General features: G+C 39.9%; 1 protein-coding gene across 1 annotated transcript in view; it reads left to right on the top strand.

The window, feature by feature from the left end:
* The window catches only part of COL9A1 (collagen type IX alpha 1 chain), an 86,718-nt gene that overhangs the window by 48,695 nt on the left and 22,628 nt on the right, over window positions 1-15,395 (top strand). The window contains exons 22-32 of the mRNA XM_045867063.2: window positions 824-877; window positions 1,018-1,071; window positions 1,207-1,260; window positions 1,693-1,746; window positions 2,760-2,804; window positions 4,091-4,144; window positions 4,250-4,303; window positions 12,876-12,929; window positions 13,555-13,626; window positions 14,224-14,259; window positions 14,891-14,935. Of these exons, the coding sequence (XP_045723019.1) occupies window positions 824-877; window positions 1,018-1,071; window positions 1,207-1,260; window positions 1,693-1,746; window positions 2,760-2,804; window positions 4,091-4,144; window positions 4,250-4,303; window positions 12,876-12,929; window positions 13,555-13,626; window positions 14,224-14,259; window positions 14,891-14,935 (576 nt within the window). The remainder of the gene's footprint in view (window positions 1-823; window positions 878-1,017; window positions 1,072-1,206; window positions 1,261-1,692; window positions 1,747-2,759; window positions 2,805-4,090; window positions 4,145-4,249; window positions 4,304-12,875; window positions 12,930-13,554; window positions 13,627-14,223; window positions 14,260-14,890; window positions 14,936-15,395) is intronic.

Genomic DNA, 15,395 nt, shown 5'->3' with positions numbered 1-15,395 from the left:
GGAAAATGTAACTACATTATGCATTACGAGATCCAGCACTGGAGTATGTGGTAGAGGTAATGCATGTAAGAGGAGGATCCTAGAGGCGGGTTGATCTGGAAAGCTGTTCTGGGTGGGAAAGACAGCAGAGCACAGGTGAGAAGGAACACTGTTGGTGGTGATGGGGTGTGTGTTGTCACAGGGACTGTTACTGCTTGGCTTGGAAAGTTTCTGTTGAGAAGATGAAATTGAATATATAAAGTAGGATCACGTTGTGGAGAGTATTTAATGCTAATGGGAGCAATTTGAACTGATCTAGTAGCAACAGGAAGCCATTTGAGGTTTTAGAGTAGTTATGCAATTCAACAAAAGCTCTAGCTTAGGAAGACACATCCTCTCATCTATTACCCTCTATACCATAAATCAACATTAGCTGGATAATTTTGACAGAAACCGTTATTATTGCCTGGAGAGTGAAATAATATGGAGAAAAGAGGGGCAACTGACCCAAACCTCAACCCACCATGATAGTCAATGAGTTTAGCTGATACGTGGACATAGTTACTGACGTTAAGTTTACCTGCAGTATGGATCCAAAGAGCACAGAAGATTTACACATTTAAAATGAAATCAAAGGACATGTGAGTCTTTGTGATCCCTATGGCAATATAAATTTTTAAGACAATGTAATTTTTATAAAAAGATTTCTTGAGCTGGGCATCCATGACAGAGCAAAGCATTGGGGTGAAAGAGCAGTAATAAGGTAATATGGATGGTGTTTTATAGTTTCAAAAGTCTATCAATAAGTAGCTTTTGCTATTTTTAACATTTTATTTTCATACAGGGTGATCAAGGACAGCGAGGACCTCCAGGAGAAATAGGTCCCAGGGGAGATAGAGTGAGTTCAAATTCATGTCAGTCACTATAGACATCGTGCTTTTTGGTGTCCTCTGCTGATTATGCTTATGTCTTTGATGTGTCCAAAGTGTTGTGATAAATGAGCATGTCTTGTCTATCCCTTCCCTTCTGCTCTGCAAGGGCCCTCAAGGTTCTAGAGGAATTCCTGGCCTCCCTGGGACCAAAGGTGACACGGTATGTCCTGAGCCATAGTCATCCACCACATTTTTCCAAGTGATTATTAACTTGTAATAAAACTTTAGAAAATAATGAAGGGAAGAAGAATGCGACTGTTTCTAAGACACAGTGTGTTGCTTTGTGTGTCTTTAGGGCTTGCCAGGTGTGGATGGCCGTGACGGAATACCTGGAATGCCCGGGACAAAGGTAGCTATGTAGCCCTGGCCAACTGAGCCCAGCATTTCCATTACTACATTACTGGGAGATTTACTCAGCTGGTTTTGGCTTTTTTCCTCCATTTAGTTTTTTCATCAAGTGTCAACTCAAAAATACTATTAGAATAGTATGTTTGTTTACTTGGTTTTAGGAACTCAGTAGAAATGCCCTGTTGATGAAAGCAGTTGAAAGAGATTGTGTATTTTGATTAAATTTATGTCCCAAGTCCATCCTCCCCATCCCGTCCCCCGTCCCACCTCACACCGCCCCCCCTCCCCGCCCTGAACTGGATCATATTTTAAAAGTGCACATAAGGTCCCCTGTAGGGAATCCTTCTATGCAGAAGCCCTGTGTCCTTTCTTTTCTTGAAAGACATAGCAGTTCACACATGTTCGATGATGCAATAAAAACTTCTTTTCTCAGGGTGAACCAGGGAAGCCTGGGCCTCCTGGTGATGCAGGATTGCAGGGCTTACCTGTGAGTATTTGGGTCTTTAAATGTTTATTGGTTTAGCTACATATTTGGAAAATACGAATTTTAGGGAGAAATAAATAATTTGATAAGTTCTGGGGAAGAAATATGATGCTTTAAGTTTACATTTTTACAGTTTTGACATTTTATACTTTTTTCCTGAATAAGGAACTATTTCTCTAATAATTATACTAAGCTTTAATTTGTATTTTGTATTCTTCTTCTCTCTTTAGCTCACTCAATCTTTCTTATCTTTTTACTAATTCTGAGCTGTGGGCCAGGAGCACATACTCCCTCCTCCTTTTCACCAGTTCTGAAGTTCTTGTTAGCAGAGTTGAGTCATAAGAGGCTTGAGAGTATGCTCATGGAATGATGTGAGGTGTAAGATACCACTTTTTTGATTGTGTGCTATTTTGAATTATTCGAATTGGCATTTCCCTGCATTGATGTGGCTAGAGGTTAACGTGAATTATACAGATGTATTCTTGGAGACAAATGCTTCAAGGTAATAAAGGGATACTTGGTAATCTGAGGGCTGACCTCAATTTATTATGATATCTGACGTTTTAAAATAATCAGTTAGAGAACAGTAGGACTCCCAATAGTACCAGATTTTAGTTCGAGCCAGTGTTCTCCTACCATTCCGTTTTTCTACTTCAGGTTTAGCATTTCAGTAGGTCTTTGTTTTGTTATTCTGTACATGGGATCATGCTGGTAGGAGCTCCCCTTGATTGGATTATAATTTGGAAATTCATGCTTGAAAAATAACTTTAGTTTAGAGGTAGGATTTGCCTAAGGGTATTCAGACTTAACAAGCCAGATAGAGTAAAGCCATTCCTTCTAAACTGTGGGTAGTTCTAGAACCGTTCAGAATTTGGGAATTAGGAAGAATCTCCCTCACACTAAAGCTTTGATGTTGTCATGATTCTCTCAGCCCCTCGGCAGTGTGCAGTGGGCATGGCATCTCACAGATTCTCCGCTGAGGTGATTCAACCCATGTTCTGTGTGTCCTCTTTTAGGGTGTACCTGGGATTCCCGGTGTCAAGGGTGTTGCTGGTGAAAAGGTAAAAGATGAAAACTTTTTAACTAATACTTTTCTCTGTTTTTTTTATTTTTTCATTAATATGCTTTATCATTTTTAGTATTTCCAACCTTTTATTTTATATTTGATCCTAAAGAGAAATTTAAAAAAAGGCTTTTTTTAAGGCCTCAAATACTAACCTCTTTCCTAGCTGTAGAAAGAATACTTTGACCAATTGTCGCTGATTAGACTTCTTTCCTGGGAAGTGTCATCCTTTGTCAGTGCAAAACACAGACAGTGTTATTGCTCTTTACCACTTAAAATAAGGAAATTATGATTAAGCTATAGAAATTATGTCAGTGAATGTTACTAACATGATTTCGCTTAAGCTGAAAAGATAGTAAACGTTTCGTTCTCAGACTGAGCAACCAGTGCTTATATTGCAGCAATTAAAAGCAATAGGTGAAGGAAAAATGAAAGGGATAAGATACAGCTTTACTTTATTTATTTATTTATTTATTTATTTTTTAAAAGATTTTTAAAATTTATTTATTTGAGAGAGAGAGTGAGAGCACAAGAGGGGGGAGCGGGAGAGGGAGAAGCAGATTCCCTGCTGAGCCGGGAGCCCGATGTGGGGCTCGATCCCAGGACTCCAGGATCATGACCTGAGCCGAAGGCAGTCGCTTAACCAACTGAGCCACCCAGGCGCCCACAGCTTTACTTTAAATAAAAGAGATAACATGGGAGCAACGTAGAATTTGGCCACTACTGCGTTCTATGGCTATAGCTCTCCAGTTACTGGGGTCCACAGCATCTTCAGCAGAAATGCTCCCTTCCTAAGTGGCCCGTGAGAGATTGGTGGTGCAGATGGATCCCCAGACATGTGCTTTCTCTGGCGCTTGCTGGCAGGGTCCTCTCAAGAGCACACCCACCTATTCCTCATGTTCACAGGATTCTTTTTAATTTTAATAGTGTCAGTGTCAGATAAAAGGGCTCCAAGAAGTTTATTGGAGATAGAAATGGTAAATGTCATTAACATTGTGAAGAAAGAAAAATCTTCTTATTCATTTTTTGACATTTGACCTTCATTTTTGAACATTTTTTTTGATACCTTTATTATACTTCTGGGAATAACAGAACAGTATCCTGAATCTAAAGAACTTTAACGTATCCATCAAGAAAGAGATTCTATATCCTCCCAAATTCTCAGTGTGAAATTGGGAAATTAATGCTATTTAGGTGTAAGAAATGCCCAGTCTGGGTAAGACAGGTTGATGATTTTGCTTACTTGCTGTCTGAATTACTTCGAATGTCGCATTTTACCTTTAGGGTAACACAGGTGCTCCAGGGAAGCCTGGTAAACTGGGAAATTCAGGCAAACAGGTAAGATGACATGAGTTACCTTTCCTTATGTTATCACCTGTTGTAATCACTCAGCAAAGAATTAGGGAGTGTTAACTTTTTCTTTCCCTGCCTTCCTTATAACAGGGCCAACAGGGGCTGCCAGGAGAGGTGGGACCCCGAGGACCGCGGGGGCTTCCTGTGAGTACTCCTTTTCTATAGAACCTTCTGAAGTGCCTTCTCAGGGTTTTGCTGGGTGTCCTTCCAGCCATTTATTCATTTATCCATGAATGCCTTCTCAAGTTGGAGCATGTGCTAGTCGAGAGAGACAGGGAAATGGGAATGCTATTCGTGTATACAATCTGCATTTAAAAACATTTTTTAAGTATTTTTAAAAAGCATGAGGACCCTTTTTGCTCTTGTCTCATGTTGAAGGAAATATTTTAGTGTGGTTAAAAAAACAACTTTAATGAGCTGTAATTCATATACTATATAATTCAACCATTTAAAGCATACAATTCATTGATTTTTAGCATATTTACAGAATTATGGAATCATTGCCACAGTCAGTTTTAAAACCTTTTCATCACCCAAAAAAAACCTCCTCTGTGTCCACTTGCAGTCACTCAGCATTTCCCCCTAATCCTCTCAGCCCTAGGCAACCACTAATCCACTTTCTGTCTAGATTTGCCTGTTCTGAAAATTTCATATAAATAGAATCATACAGTATGGGGTTTTTTCAGTGAATGGCTTCCTTCAGCATGTTTCAAGGCTTAGCTATGCTGTAGCATGTATCCCTACTTCATTCTTTTTTATTGCTGACTAATGTTCAATAGTATGGACATACCACCTTTCCTTCATTCTTTCATCCACTGATGGACATTTGGGTTGTTTCCACTTTTTGGCCATTATGAATAATGAAGCTGTGAACATTTTTTCTACAAGTTTTCCTGTGGACACATGTTTTTATTTTCTTGAGTAGAACACCTAGGAGTGGAATTTCTGGGTCATGTGGTAACTATATTTAATCTTTTGAGAAACTGCTGGACTTCTTTTAGTGTGAGTTTGTAAATGTGTCTATTTTGCAGCCAATACAGCAATGTATATTGTCTCACTAGATACACTTTAACCCTTAGAGAGAAACTGATTAGGAAATTAAACACTATGCACTTACTGTTAACCATAAAAAATTTTCTCTGGCCTTCAGTTTAAGTTCTTATTTTTAAAAGCTGCTGGGAGGGCACCTGGGTGGCTCAGTCGGTTAAGCATCTGCCTTCGGCTTAGGTCGTGATCCCAGGGTCCTGGGATCAGTCCCGAGTCGGGCTCCCTGCCTCTCTCTCTCTCTCTCTCTTCTGTCTCTCATGAATAAATAAATAAAATCTTTAAAAAAAAAATCTGCTGGGTAACAAAAAGAACTCCAAGTGAGAACACAGAAACATTTCCAAATATTGTTGTTACTTCTTTTAAAGGATTTCATGAGCATGTTGAATGACAATTTTCGTTTCAAGGAAGTGAAATATTCTAGGTGTCTTGACATGAGAGGGGAATTTTTCCACTTCTCACAGGTGTTTGTCAACTGACCTCTATCAGGTGGTTTCCAGAAGTTTCTCTGCAGCCAAAGAAACTAGCTGCTGCTCCTCATTATGCTCCTTGCTCACTCACTGCTCAGTTATTCTTTTCTTCTCTCTTGCTTGAAGCCTGTGAACTTCTAATTAAAATAATTTTTTAATCGACTGCCAAAGCAGTGAGTTTATAGCTAGATCATATTCCTAAAACAATGAAGGTGCTACATGACTGGTCCAGAAAGATTTAACAGTGTGGGAGAGGGGCACTGGAACTTTGAGAATGTTGGCTATTAAGTCTAATATTCCCTTTATAGAGCAGGGAACAGTAAAGTTGAAGGGGCACCTGTTGTATGTCTGGTCCATGCACTGAACACAAAAAGTGACATGGTAGAGAGGGCTTGGCCCATCGGTTAAGTGCCATGGGATGTATAAAGAACTAGAGGCAAGAACTGCAGGAGATGGGGTGGAGGGTGTTTAGTTCTCTCACGTGAGGGGAGGCAGATCTGTTATGCCTATGCAAGATTTGAGCCTGATTCAGGTTTTGATTTTTGAGTTTCTGTAAATGTCCAGATTCTCTTTGCTCTGATCACTGTGGCTCAAAGCCTTGGTGTTCTTCTTCCATCACGTTTCCTATCTCCAATGGGACCTGTTGATTCTACCGCCTTCTTTTTTTAAAGATTTTATTTATTTATTTGAGAGAGAGAGAGTGAGCGCAAGCAGGGTGAAGGGCAGAGGGAGAAGCAGACTCCCCACTAAGCAGGGAGCCTGACTTGGGACTCAATTCTGGGACTCCAGGATCGTGACTCGAGCCAAAAACAGACACCCAACTGACTGAGCCACCCACCCAGGGGCCTTCTACCTCCTCCTTTTTAAGATCTCTTGTATTTGACTCTTCTTTTCTAAGCCCACCTTCACCATCCTGGCTCAGCTCATTAGCTGATGCTTGGATTAACAGATGTCTCCTGATTTGCCTTTCCAGCTTCTTTCCTTCCCCTACCAGTGTTCCCCAACAAAGTACTCCTGGTATGTTGGCTGGGATAGTTCTTCAGTTTCCCAGGATTTCACCCTAGAAGTCCAGTAGGGTTCCCCCAGTCATGGTGACAAATAAGAGTGTCAGACACAATGCCAAAGGCCTGGGGAGTGGCTGCGATCCCAGTCTGCACACACTGCCATATTGGTCTGTTCCAAGTACAGCTTCCATCATCACTTCTTTATTTAAAGATCTTCAGTGGATTTCCACTGGCAAGAAAAGGACGTACCAAATCTTAAACTGTCTGTTTATCCCCTGGTTTTACATCTCACTTTTGCCTTGCTCAGAGCCTGGATTCAAGTCAAGCTGGATTCCATGCTCATTTCCAAATAATCTCTGCACTTCTCAGCCCACCTGTTTTCTTTTGTTACACTCTGCCCTTAGATGGCTTTCTTCCCCATTTCTCTGACTCAACAGCCCATGTCCTTTCTTAGATGTAACTGAAATGTTAATTCGACAGTGAAACCATCTCTGATTATGCCCTATCCCCCAGGTAGAAGTGTTCTCTCCTTATTCTGAACCCTGTAACCCAGGGCCCCTTTCGCCCCATGCTGTGGGAACTGCAGGGAAGCAGGGACATCTCTGATCCACCTTTGCATTCTCTACATCTCTTCCCTCAGGGCCTGTCGCAAGGTGGTGCTCAATCAATATTTCTAAAAACGAATTGAATTGGAGGTATAATAAATCTCACTGTGCTGCTTATGTTGGTAATAATTGACTTCTCACCTACTATAAATTTTACAGAAAAGTGTCATGAGAGGTTTTAAGTATTGAAGTTCTGGAGCAGAGTTTTAACACCAAATCTACTGACAGAAAGATACATTTGTTCTTTCATCTTACATCATTACATTTAGTTTCATAGATAACTTCACACATTTTCAATGATTCCTCACAAGTTTTATCAGTTTTTCCTGCGAATGTCAAGTTGAAAAGCTGAGTAGAAGGAATGAAAACCTCTTTCTAATGTGTTCTACTAGTGGACCAGGGCTAATTGGAGCACGTCTTTGAAATTAAGTGGTATTTCCCTTTCAAACCATTGTTCTAAGAGCTTTAGCCCTGTGTCACAGCAACACACATTGGAGTTTTTTTGGTCACCTCCAGCAATTACATATGAGCACGTATCTTTACCAGTTGGATGGTGCTTCTGGCTTTCTTGCTCACACTACTGGTTATACCTGGATCTGGGTGACTCCTGGTTTACAGCAGGAGAATGGCGGCGGCCTTGGACGCCGTGGCTCCTGGTCCATTTCCCTCTTTCAGGCTTCCCAGAACTTGCCAGGGCTTTTGCTGAGTAAGTTGTGTTTGCTCTGCTCTCATGTTTCTGACTGGGATGAGTGCCATGCTGATCTACTTCCAGTTTTCTGAAGATTATACACTCCTGGAGTACAGAGCCTCCCCCATTTTCTCTTGAGGTCCCACCCCCACCCTATCACCAACAGCTCTGAGCACAGAGGTCCACATATGGTGTGTTGTGGAATGATCGAAACTGCATTCCTGTGCCGCCCAGGCCATGGAAAATTATCCCTGTCAATAATCTGTGAAGCAGCTGTGATGGTTATAGTTTTTGATCTGCCTCTGTGTGTGAGGGAATATTTAAACCTACACCAGAGAAAAATATAAACTATACAATGCTGTAAAATTGAATAGATTTTTAAAATATCTTTATGACAAACCTAAAAATTATCATTGTGGTAGGACTAATTTGATCTTCCAATGTTAATATGAAGATGGGTTTGTAAAAGCAACAATCTGTAGAAATCATAATTGATCTTCTGGGTTAATCAGCATCTTTTTTCCCAGAGAGAGGCACTTACGTATATGATTCAGACTAAGTATAATGATTTGTAATTTCTCACTTCTAAAATTAGCATGGCACTAAGAATAATGTTCATTCTTCAACTAGTTAGCATTTTGGGTAATCAGGCAAATACAACCACCTTCACAATCTACAGCACAATGCAATAAAATCTAAATTTCTTTTTTTTGCAAAATACTTATGACAACACAAGTATAATGAAGTAGATTTTTTCTGTGATATTTTAGAAGTCTAGTATTTCCATTTGAAAAGGAAGACTTTCAGATGGAATTATTTGTCTGTATTTCTTGAAATGAGTTTTGCAAAATAGCTCTCAGTACTTGTTTATAAAGAAGGTGACTTCTTGGGGTGGCTCAGTCGGTTAAGTGTCTGACTCTTGATTTTGGCTCAAGTCATGATCTCAGGGTTGTGAGATTGAGCCCCACATCAGGCTCCACACTGGGTGTGGAGCCTGCTTGGGATTCTGTCTCCCTCTTTCCCTGCCCTGCCCCCGTCCCACTCTCTAAAAAAAAAAGAAGACGATTCTTCTTGGTGATCAATGGTCTTTTTTTTTTTTTTAAAGATTTTATTTATTTATTTGAGACAGAGAGAATGAGAGAGAGAGAGCACATGAGAGGGGGGAGGGTCAGAGGCAGAAGCAGGCTCCCTGCCAAGCAGGGAGCCCGATGCGGGACTCAATCCCGGGACTCCAGGATCATGACCTGAGCTGAAGGCAGTCGCTTAACCAACTGAGCCACCCAGGCACCCGGTGATCAATGGTCTTGACAGAAACTGGAGAAATGAGGACTAGGGACTTTTTTTTTTTTTTTCCCCAAGAGCAACTTGTACTTTTAAAGAAACTTGGGAGATTTGAAAGGCAAAGAACATTTAATTAAACAGATTAAAGTACTTAATTTTGACTGATTTCTATAGTTCTTGGGTAAAACCTTGGATAAAAATAACTAATGCTCTCATAGTGCTTACTCTAGCCACGTACTGTTCTAAGTGCTTTACGTATCTATTCAGTCCTTTCAAAAACCCTATGAGATTGGTATTGTTTTTATCCCCACTCTACAGGTGAGGAAACTGAGGCACAGAGAGGAGAAGTTGTGGGGCTGGAGTTGGCTGGGGCCAACATGGTGGAGCCTGGTTTCAGACCTGGCAGTGGGGCTCAGTGCCCGCAGCTTCATCTCCACCCTCCAGTGCCTCGACGGCTCAAGTCAAGGCTCTGCAGGATGGTTTTTATTTGAAGTTAGCTTGCCCAATTCTAAAGGTACAAGGCATATTTAGCAAACTTTAAATTTTGGTGTTCATGGAATTTTCGTAGTGAGCATTTAACAAGAGTCTAAAGTAAAGCTGGTGAAGACAAACAAACACAACATAAACCCAAACAGATTCCTGGGTCTGACCTCAAAATCACAGAATAAGAATCTAGGGGAGAGGGGGGAAGATAGGAGGAAGAACAAGGAGATGGAGTGGTGGAAGACATCTAGTGAAATATATTTCTAAAACACTCTTTGGGGGATTCTGATGCACAGCCAGAGTTGGGAATCACTGGTAGAGGGTCTGCAACTTTTTTAAGGCCTCGATTGGCTTCTTAAGTAGGGAGTGGTTGGCAGATGTGTCTGAACATGCTGGAGATATATATGGTGGCACAGAGCGTCCAAGAGGGAAAAAAAAGCCTTTAATTTGGTCCTCATATTTTTAATGGTAGGATTTTGCCTTTTTTCCTGGTTCCTTACAATCCTTTTGTTACAGATCATAACTCTTGTTGTCACGGGGCTCGTAAATCTTAGCTACTGGGCAGAAAAGCCATATCCCTACCAGTTTCCCTTGCCCACATCTGAGAATGTGGTTATACCACAGCTGTTGAAACATAGGAGATTTACCATTTATAAGTTTAGCACACCTGGGGTTACAAGGTCATGGTTAATTGCTCCCTACAACATGTGTTCAGTTTAACCTATGTTTTTAGATATGACTATTTATATCTCGGTTCATGTTCACACTTCATGAACACTTCATGTTCATCTTACTTACATGTTTTTAGAATACATAGAAATCATAGGAATGGCCATCAGAAAATCTTGTCCTAACACTTTATTCATAACTGCTTGGTCATTGTTGTGAAAATCAACATTACCTTTTTCAACCTTGAGGTGATTTCTATAGAAATACCTACATTTAAAATGGCCAAGGATTTAAAGGATGAAAGAGAAAAAAAAAATGAGGAACACATTCTGTCTGTTTGTGTACTAACAGAGGAGTAAATGCTTGTAATTTTACTGACCTGTGCATGCTGGGCTCTCTTGGGAACAGAAGGTCAGCAGAATAGTCTCCACTGGGGTTCTGAGCCATTCATATGTGTTACCAAGGGCCTGCCAGTGGTTGGAAAACACTTACAAATTGACTAATAGCTCATGAAAGAGAAAATAAGTACCAGCAGAGAAAATCTTTGTCTTTGGCAAAATAATCCCAACAAAAGAGAAATGAAAAGTCACACAGCCCTTTATTTTAACTTAGCCCTTTGGTTTGTGAAAGAGAATAAAAGTACATCAATCATCTTTCTTTTGGCATAATGATGCATGTATTTAGAAGTGAATACTTGAGAGTTTGTTTGGAGGTTCTAATGGGAGTACAACTACTCGTATACCCTTGACCGAAGAACGGTTTTGTATATATATATAATATATATGTATATATATGTACATATATATACGGTTTTGTATATATATAATATATATATGTACATATATATACACATATATATATAAAAGAAGTGAATACTTGAGGTTGTGCCAAGAACTGCTTTCCCCTTCTGATATCATTAATTAGTTTTCCCACCAATGACTGTTAATTATATTGTGAATTAAAGTCATGTTAGCCCAATGACATTTCGGATCTTCATCATGATGTAGTTCAGAAATTATTTGAAAATGCCAACAGAGCAGATATACTGAAGAAAATCTGTCTTGAACTTTCAAGTGCTGGGCTAAATTAATGGGGTAGAACCCAATCTTTATATTAATAGATGGATAGAAGAATCTATCACGTGGCTGGTTTTCATCTAGTCTTACATCTTTCCAGTGCCCATCCTCATAGGCCTGCCTCAGGCTTCTAAGCTGCTCACAAGGGTTAAGGGCCAATGTATCATCCAAACTTACATATTAGACAGGTTGCTTATATAAAATTTTTTGAAAACTATTTAAGAGCATTTCATTTAAATCACCTATAAGTCATTTGAGACAACTGCCACTTAAGTGTAGCTCAAACTAGAGACTTGTAATTTGGCAAATATTACTTAATCCTTTAAAGAAACTGAAAATTCAGAAGGATTATGGACCTTGACACTTGGTTCAACTTAGAGATAAATGAATAGCATATGGGCCAGATCAGGATAATCTTAGCAGGAGCATTTATAAATATCAAGAATTAATATGAAGTTGTCATGTCATTTTAAAGTAAAATGAACTCAAAAGACTACTTTCATTTTTATATACACTATCCAGGAGATGTGATTATTTATCCAATAATCTTGTGTTCAGTTTAGTTGAATATGAGTTAGAAATAAAACAAGCTTTTATCAGACTGCATAAGACTGTATGAGGTTCTTGGGGAAAGAAATTGAAGAATTCATATGTCTCCTTTTCTCAAAGGGCTTAGAGTTTCAAATAAAGAATTGAAATTGGCTCACAAAATGAAATGTTGCTTTCGGTGTATTTTCATTATAAATTATACTTTCCAAAGTTTATTTAATCTTTTAAGACATGTTTAGAACAAGAATGAGTAGAACAAAGAGTTTTGTATGTTAGAAACTTTGTAAATTTCTATTCTCTCTGTCTTTTTGAAGTCACATTAGTAATTTAAAGGCAAACATCCCCGTCCTGTTTCTCTTTTTTTTTCCCCACTCTTGTGCAGTTCAAGATCGTTTGCTAGATGCTGCTTTAATATGTACTGTGGACCAGAAATTTACCGTGTTTTAGGCATTAGGTGGAATTCACAAGTGATGTACCTAATACCTCAAGAGCACACACTCTAATGAGAGGATAAAACACGTACACAGATAACCATAATATAAGTTACATTGTGATTCAGATGCTGGAAATTACTGTCATTTCACATAGATGTAGCAGACATCGTTTTTATCTAATGGGCCATAGTCACAAGGAACAACATGACCACATTCACCGAAGGATAAACACTGGGGAGGCTGGGGGCATTTTACAGAAAGGTCTCTGCCTTCAGTCGAAGATGGGGAGAATACTTTGATGACTTTTATATTTAAACAAAAACCTAAGTAGAGTGTTGTTTTACTGACATAGTAATTAAGCATTTGAGTTTTGGCAAACTAGCCAGTTGACGGTCATGTTTGTGTTTTTCCAGGGCAGTAGAGGAGAAATAGGACCAGTGGGACCCCCAGGACTACCAGGTAAACTGGTAAGTAATATTTCCAGCCTCCAGAAGTTTATTTGCTTTATACAAAACACAATACATTTTAAAAAATAAGCAAGGAGAGAAAAACAATGTACAAAGGGTGACTTAATCATCTGTACTTGATTTCTATTGTTATGTGAACGCGTGAAAATGTAAATGGGAAATTTCAAGTTATACCTAGGATACCCTCCGAGGGTATTTTAATCAGTGTGGTTTGCAGCATACATTTTGAAACCGGGAGAAACGTGAAGTGCTGCACTTGGCCTCTGGTGGTTCTTGGAATTGAAGAGAAGTGGGCGTGAGCGCTGCCTTTTACTTCTTGAGCCCTGCTTGTTTACACAGCCAGAGAAGCAGCACTATTGCAGGGACTCCACTGAAAGAGCCCACTGTTGGCAAGGGTGCAAACCCAGGAACTGAGGACCTCCGAGGTGGGACCAAGCGGGTGGAGGGACTGGCCTATTTTTTTCCCTGGAGAGCCTGGGAGAGAGGCAGATTTGAGGAGCAGAGTTAAACCAACGACAGCGCATTTATTTTAGACGAGAGTCCACACACCCAAGGTTGTGTCTGCCTCGTGTGATTGCAGTGTCGTGCCAACAGCGATTCTGGAGACCCTGTGTTTGTTTTTCAGGGTTCTCCTGGCAGTCCTGGCCTTCCTGGCTTGCCTGGCCCCCCTGGCCTTCCTGGAATGAAAGGTGACAGGGTAAGATATCTAGCCCCCCCCCCCCGAAAGTTCCTTAATTGGAAGGATGAGTTTTACTATATTGAGAAACCGAGCTTGCTTTTGGCACAGTGGAGATTTTTATAGCAATTATCATGGACAGCTATCAAGAAAGGTATCCTGAATTAGTGAGAGTTGAGATTAAGGAGCTAAAAAAAATAAAAAATATATATATAATAATTTACCAGAAGGAAAATACAGAAGTTGAGAAAAGTAAAAATGCCAGTTGTAATCATAGTTCCTGTTTAGTTTTAAATTTACATTCCTACCAGTCCAATTTTATGTGGATGTGATCAGAGAGCACCCCGAGTTGCCAGCTTTTGGACAACTGTCAGTTTCTTCAGGCCTTACCTGGCTGTTGTTAGGTTGTCATCCTGATTTTTTTTTTTTTTTTAAGTAAGCTCCACGCCCAGCCTGGAGCCCTGTTGTTAGGTTGTGGGGAGAGGAGCAAGTCCTCATCTGTCACATTATTCATACTTGCCCTTATCTACCAGCCTGAGGCGGGAAGTTGGTTCATTTGAAATTATAGAATTGAACATCTCAAAATACTGAAAAGGTATTATGTTTTATTCGTTACAGGGAGTAGTCGGTGAGCCAGGTCCAAAGGGTGGACAGGTAGGTCCTATCAGGAGAGTATGAAATGCAGTCCGTGATGTGCATGGAGGTGCCTCACCAGCAGGGGGCACTGGCTGGTTTATGGGTGAATAAAAGGACGGAGGCTAGCAGTGTTTCTCAACTGTGCTTCATAGTGTGTGAAAGCTAGAGAGTTTAGTTTGGTCTGTAACCTTATCTACTGCTTTAATAGGCTGGAGCTGATGATTGCTCTGCCTCCAAGATGACACATTGAAAAGAGTGTCCCTTGCTCTCATTCACCAGATTGGTTTACTTATCAAGACCTTAACAAATAAAATGTGAATGTGAATTAGAGTTAGTCCTTTTTCTGGGTTCCTTTTTCTACAGTGAAAGCCTTTTTTCAAGGATTACCTAATTATAAAATTGCTGGATACAATCATTAATCCTTAACTTTAGAAGAAACTCAACCTCACCTGCTATCTTTTCTCTAGGCTCTGTTATATTTTTGACTAGCCACTGACAGCTAGACTGAAAAGCCATTGAGGGCATTTTGTATTTCTGCATGATCTGGTGGGCACCGTGGGCACTTAGGAATGCTTATCAATGTTGACAGGTTAAAACTGAGACAAGGGACTAAGAATTCAAAAATGTGACTTTTAATTTTAATTTTTAGGGTTCGTCTGGTGAAGAAGGTGAAGCAGGAGAAAGGGGTGAACTTGTAAGACATTTTGTTTTGGTTAATGATGAGCCTTACTGATTTTTAACTGTACTAGAAACATAATTTTTCTTTTTCTCTGATACTGTTATCCTTGCTGACTTCTTCAGCGGCTGCGGTGTTTTTATATATACTAATGAATGACTCCCCAAGACTGCAGCCAAGTTCAAGTAAAGCAGAGGGTAAACATCCCAAAATTGATAGACCAGGCCTTAAGCCTTTGAAGAACAAAGTGTTCTCTTATAGGTGGTGACTTTCTTGTGGCTTTACACCTAGACATTCAAAGTGATTCTTAGATGACTATAGAAAGTCTATGAATAGTGCCTATCATGGAAACAAAATGAATTTTATTATAGCCAGAAAGCTGTGGCTCACAAGTTTGACGGTGGGTACTTTCCGTAGTCTAAAACCTTCCAAAGAAGTGACCTCCATCTCCAGAGGATGCTGCTGCTAAATCTCCAGG

This window comes from Mirounga angustirostris, unplaced genomic scaffold, assembly GCF_029215605.1.
Source record: "Mirounga angustirostris isolate CCGP_5_RB_7025 unplaced genomic scaffold, mMirAng1.0.hap1 SCAF_8, whole genome shotgun sequence".
In the NCBI taxonomy this organism is placed as follows: Eukaryota; Metazoa; Chordata; class Mammalia; order Carnivora; family Phocidae; genus Mirounga; species Mirounga angustirostris.
This window is presented reverse-complemented; position numbering and strand designations above follow the sequence as displayed.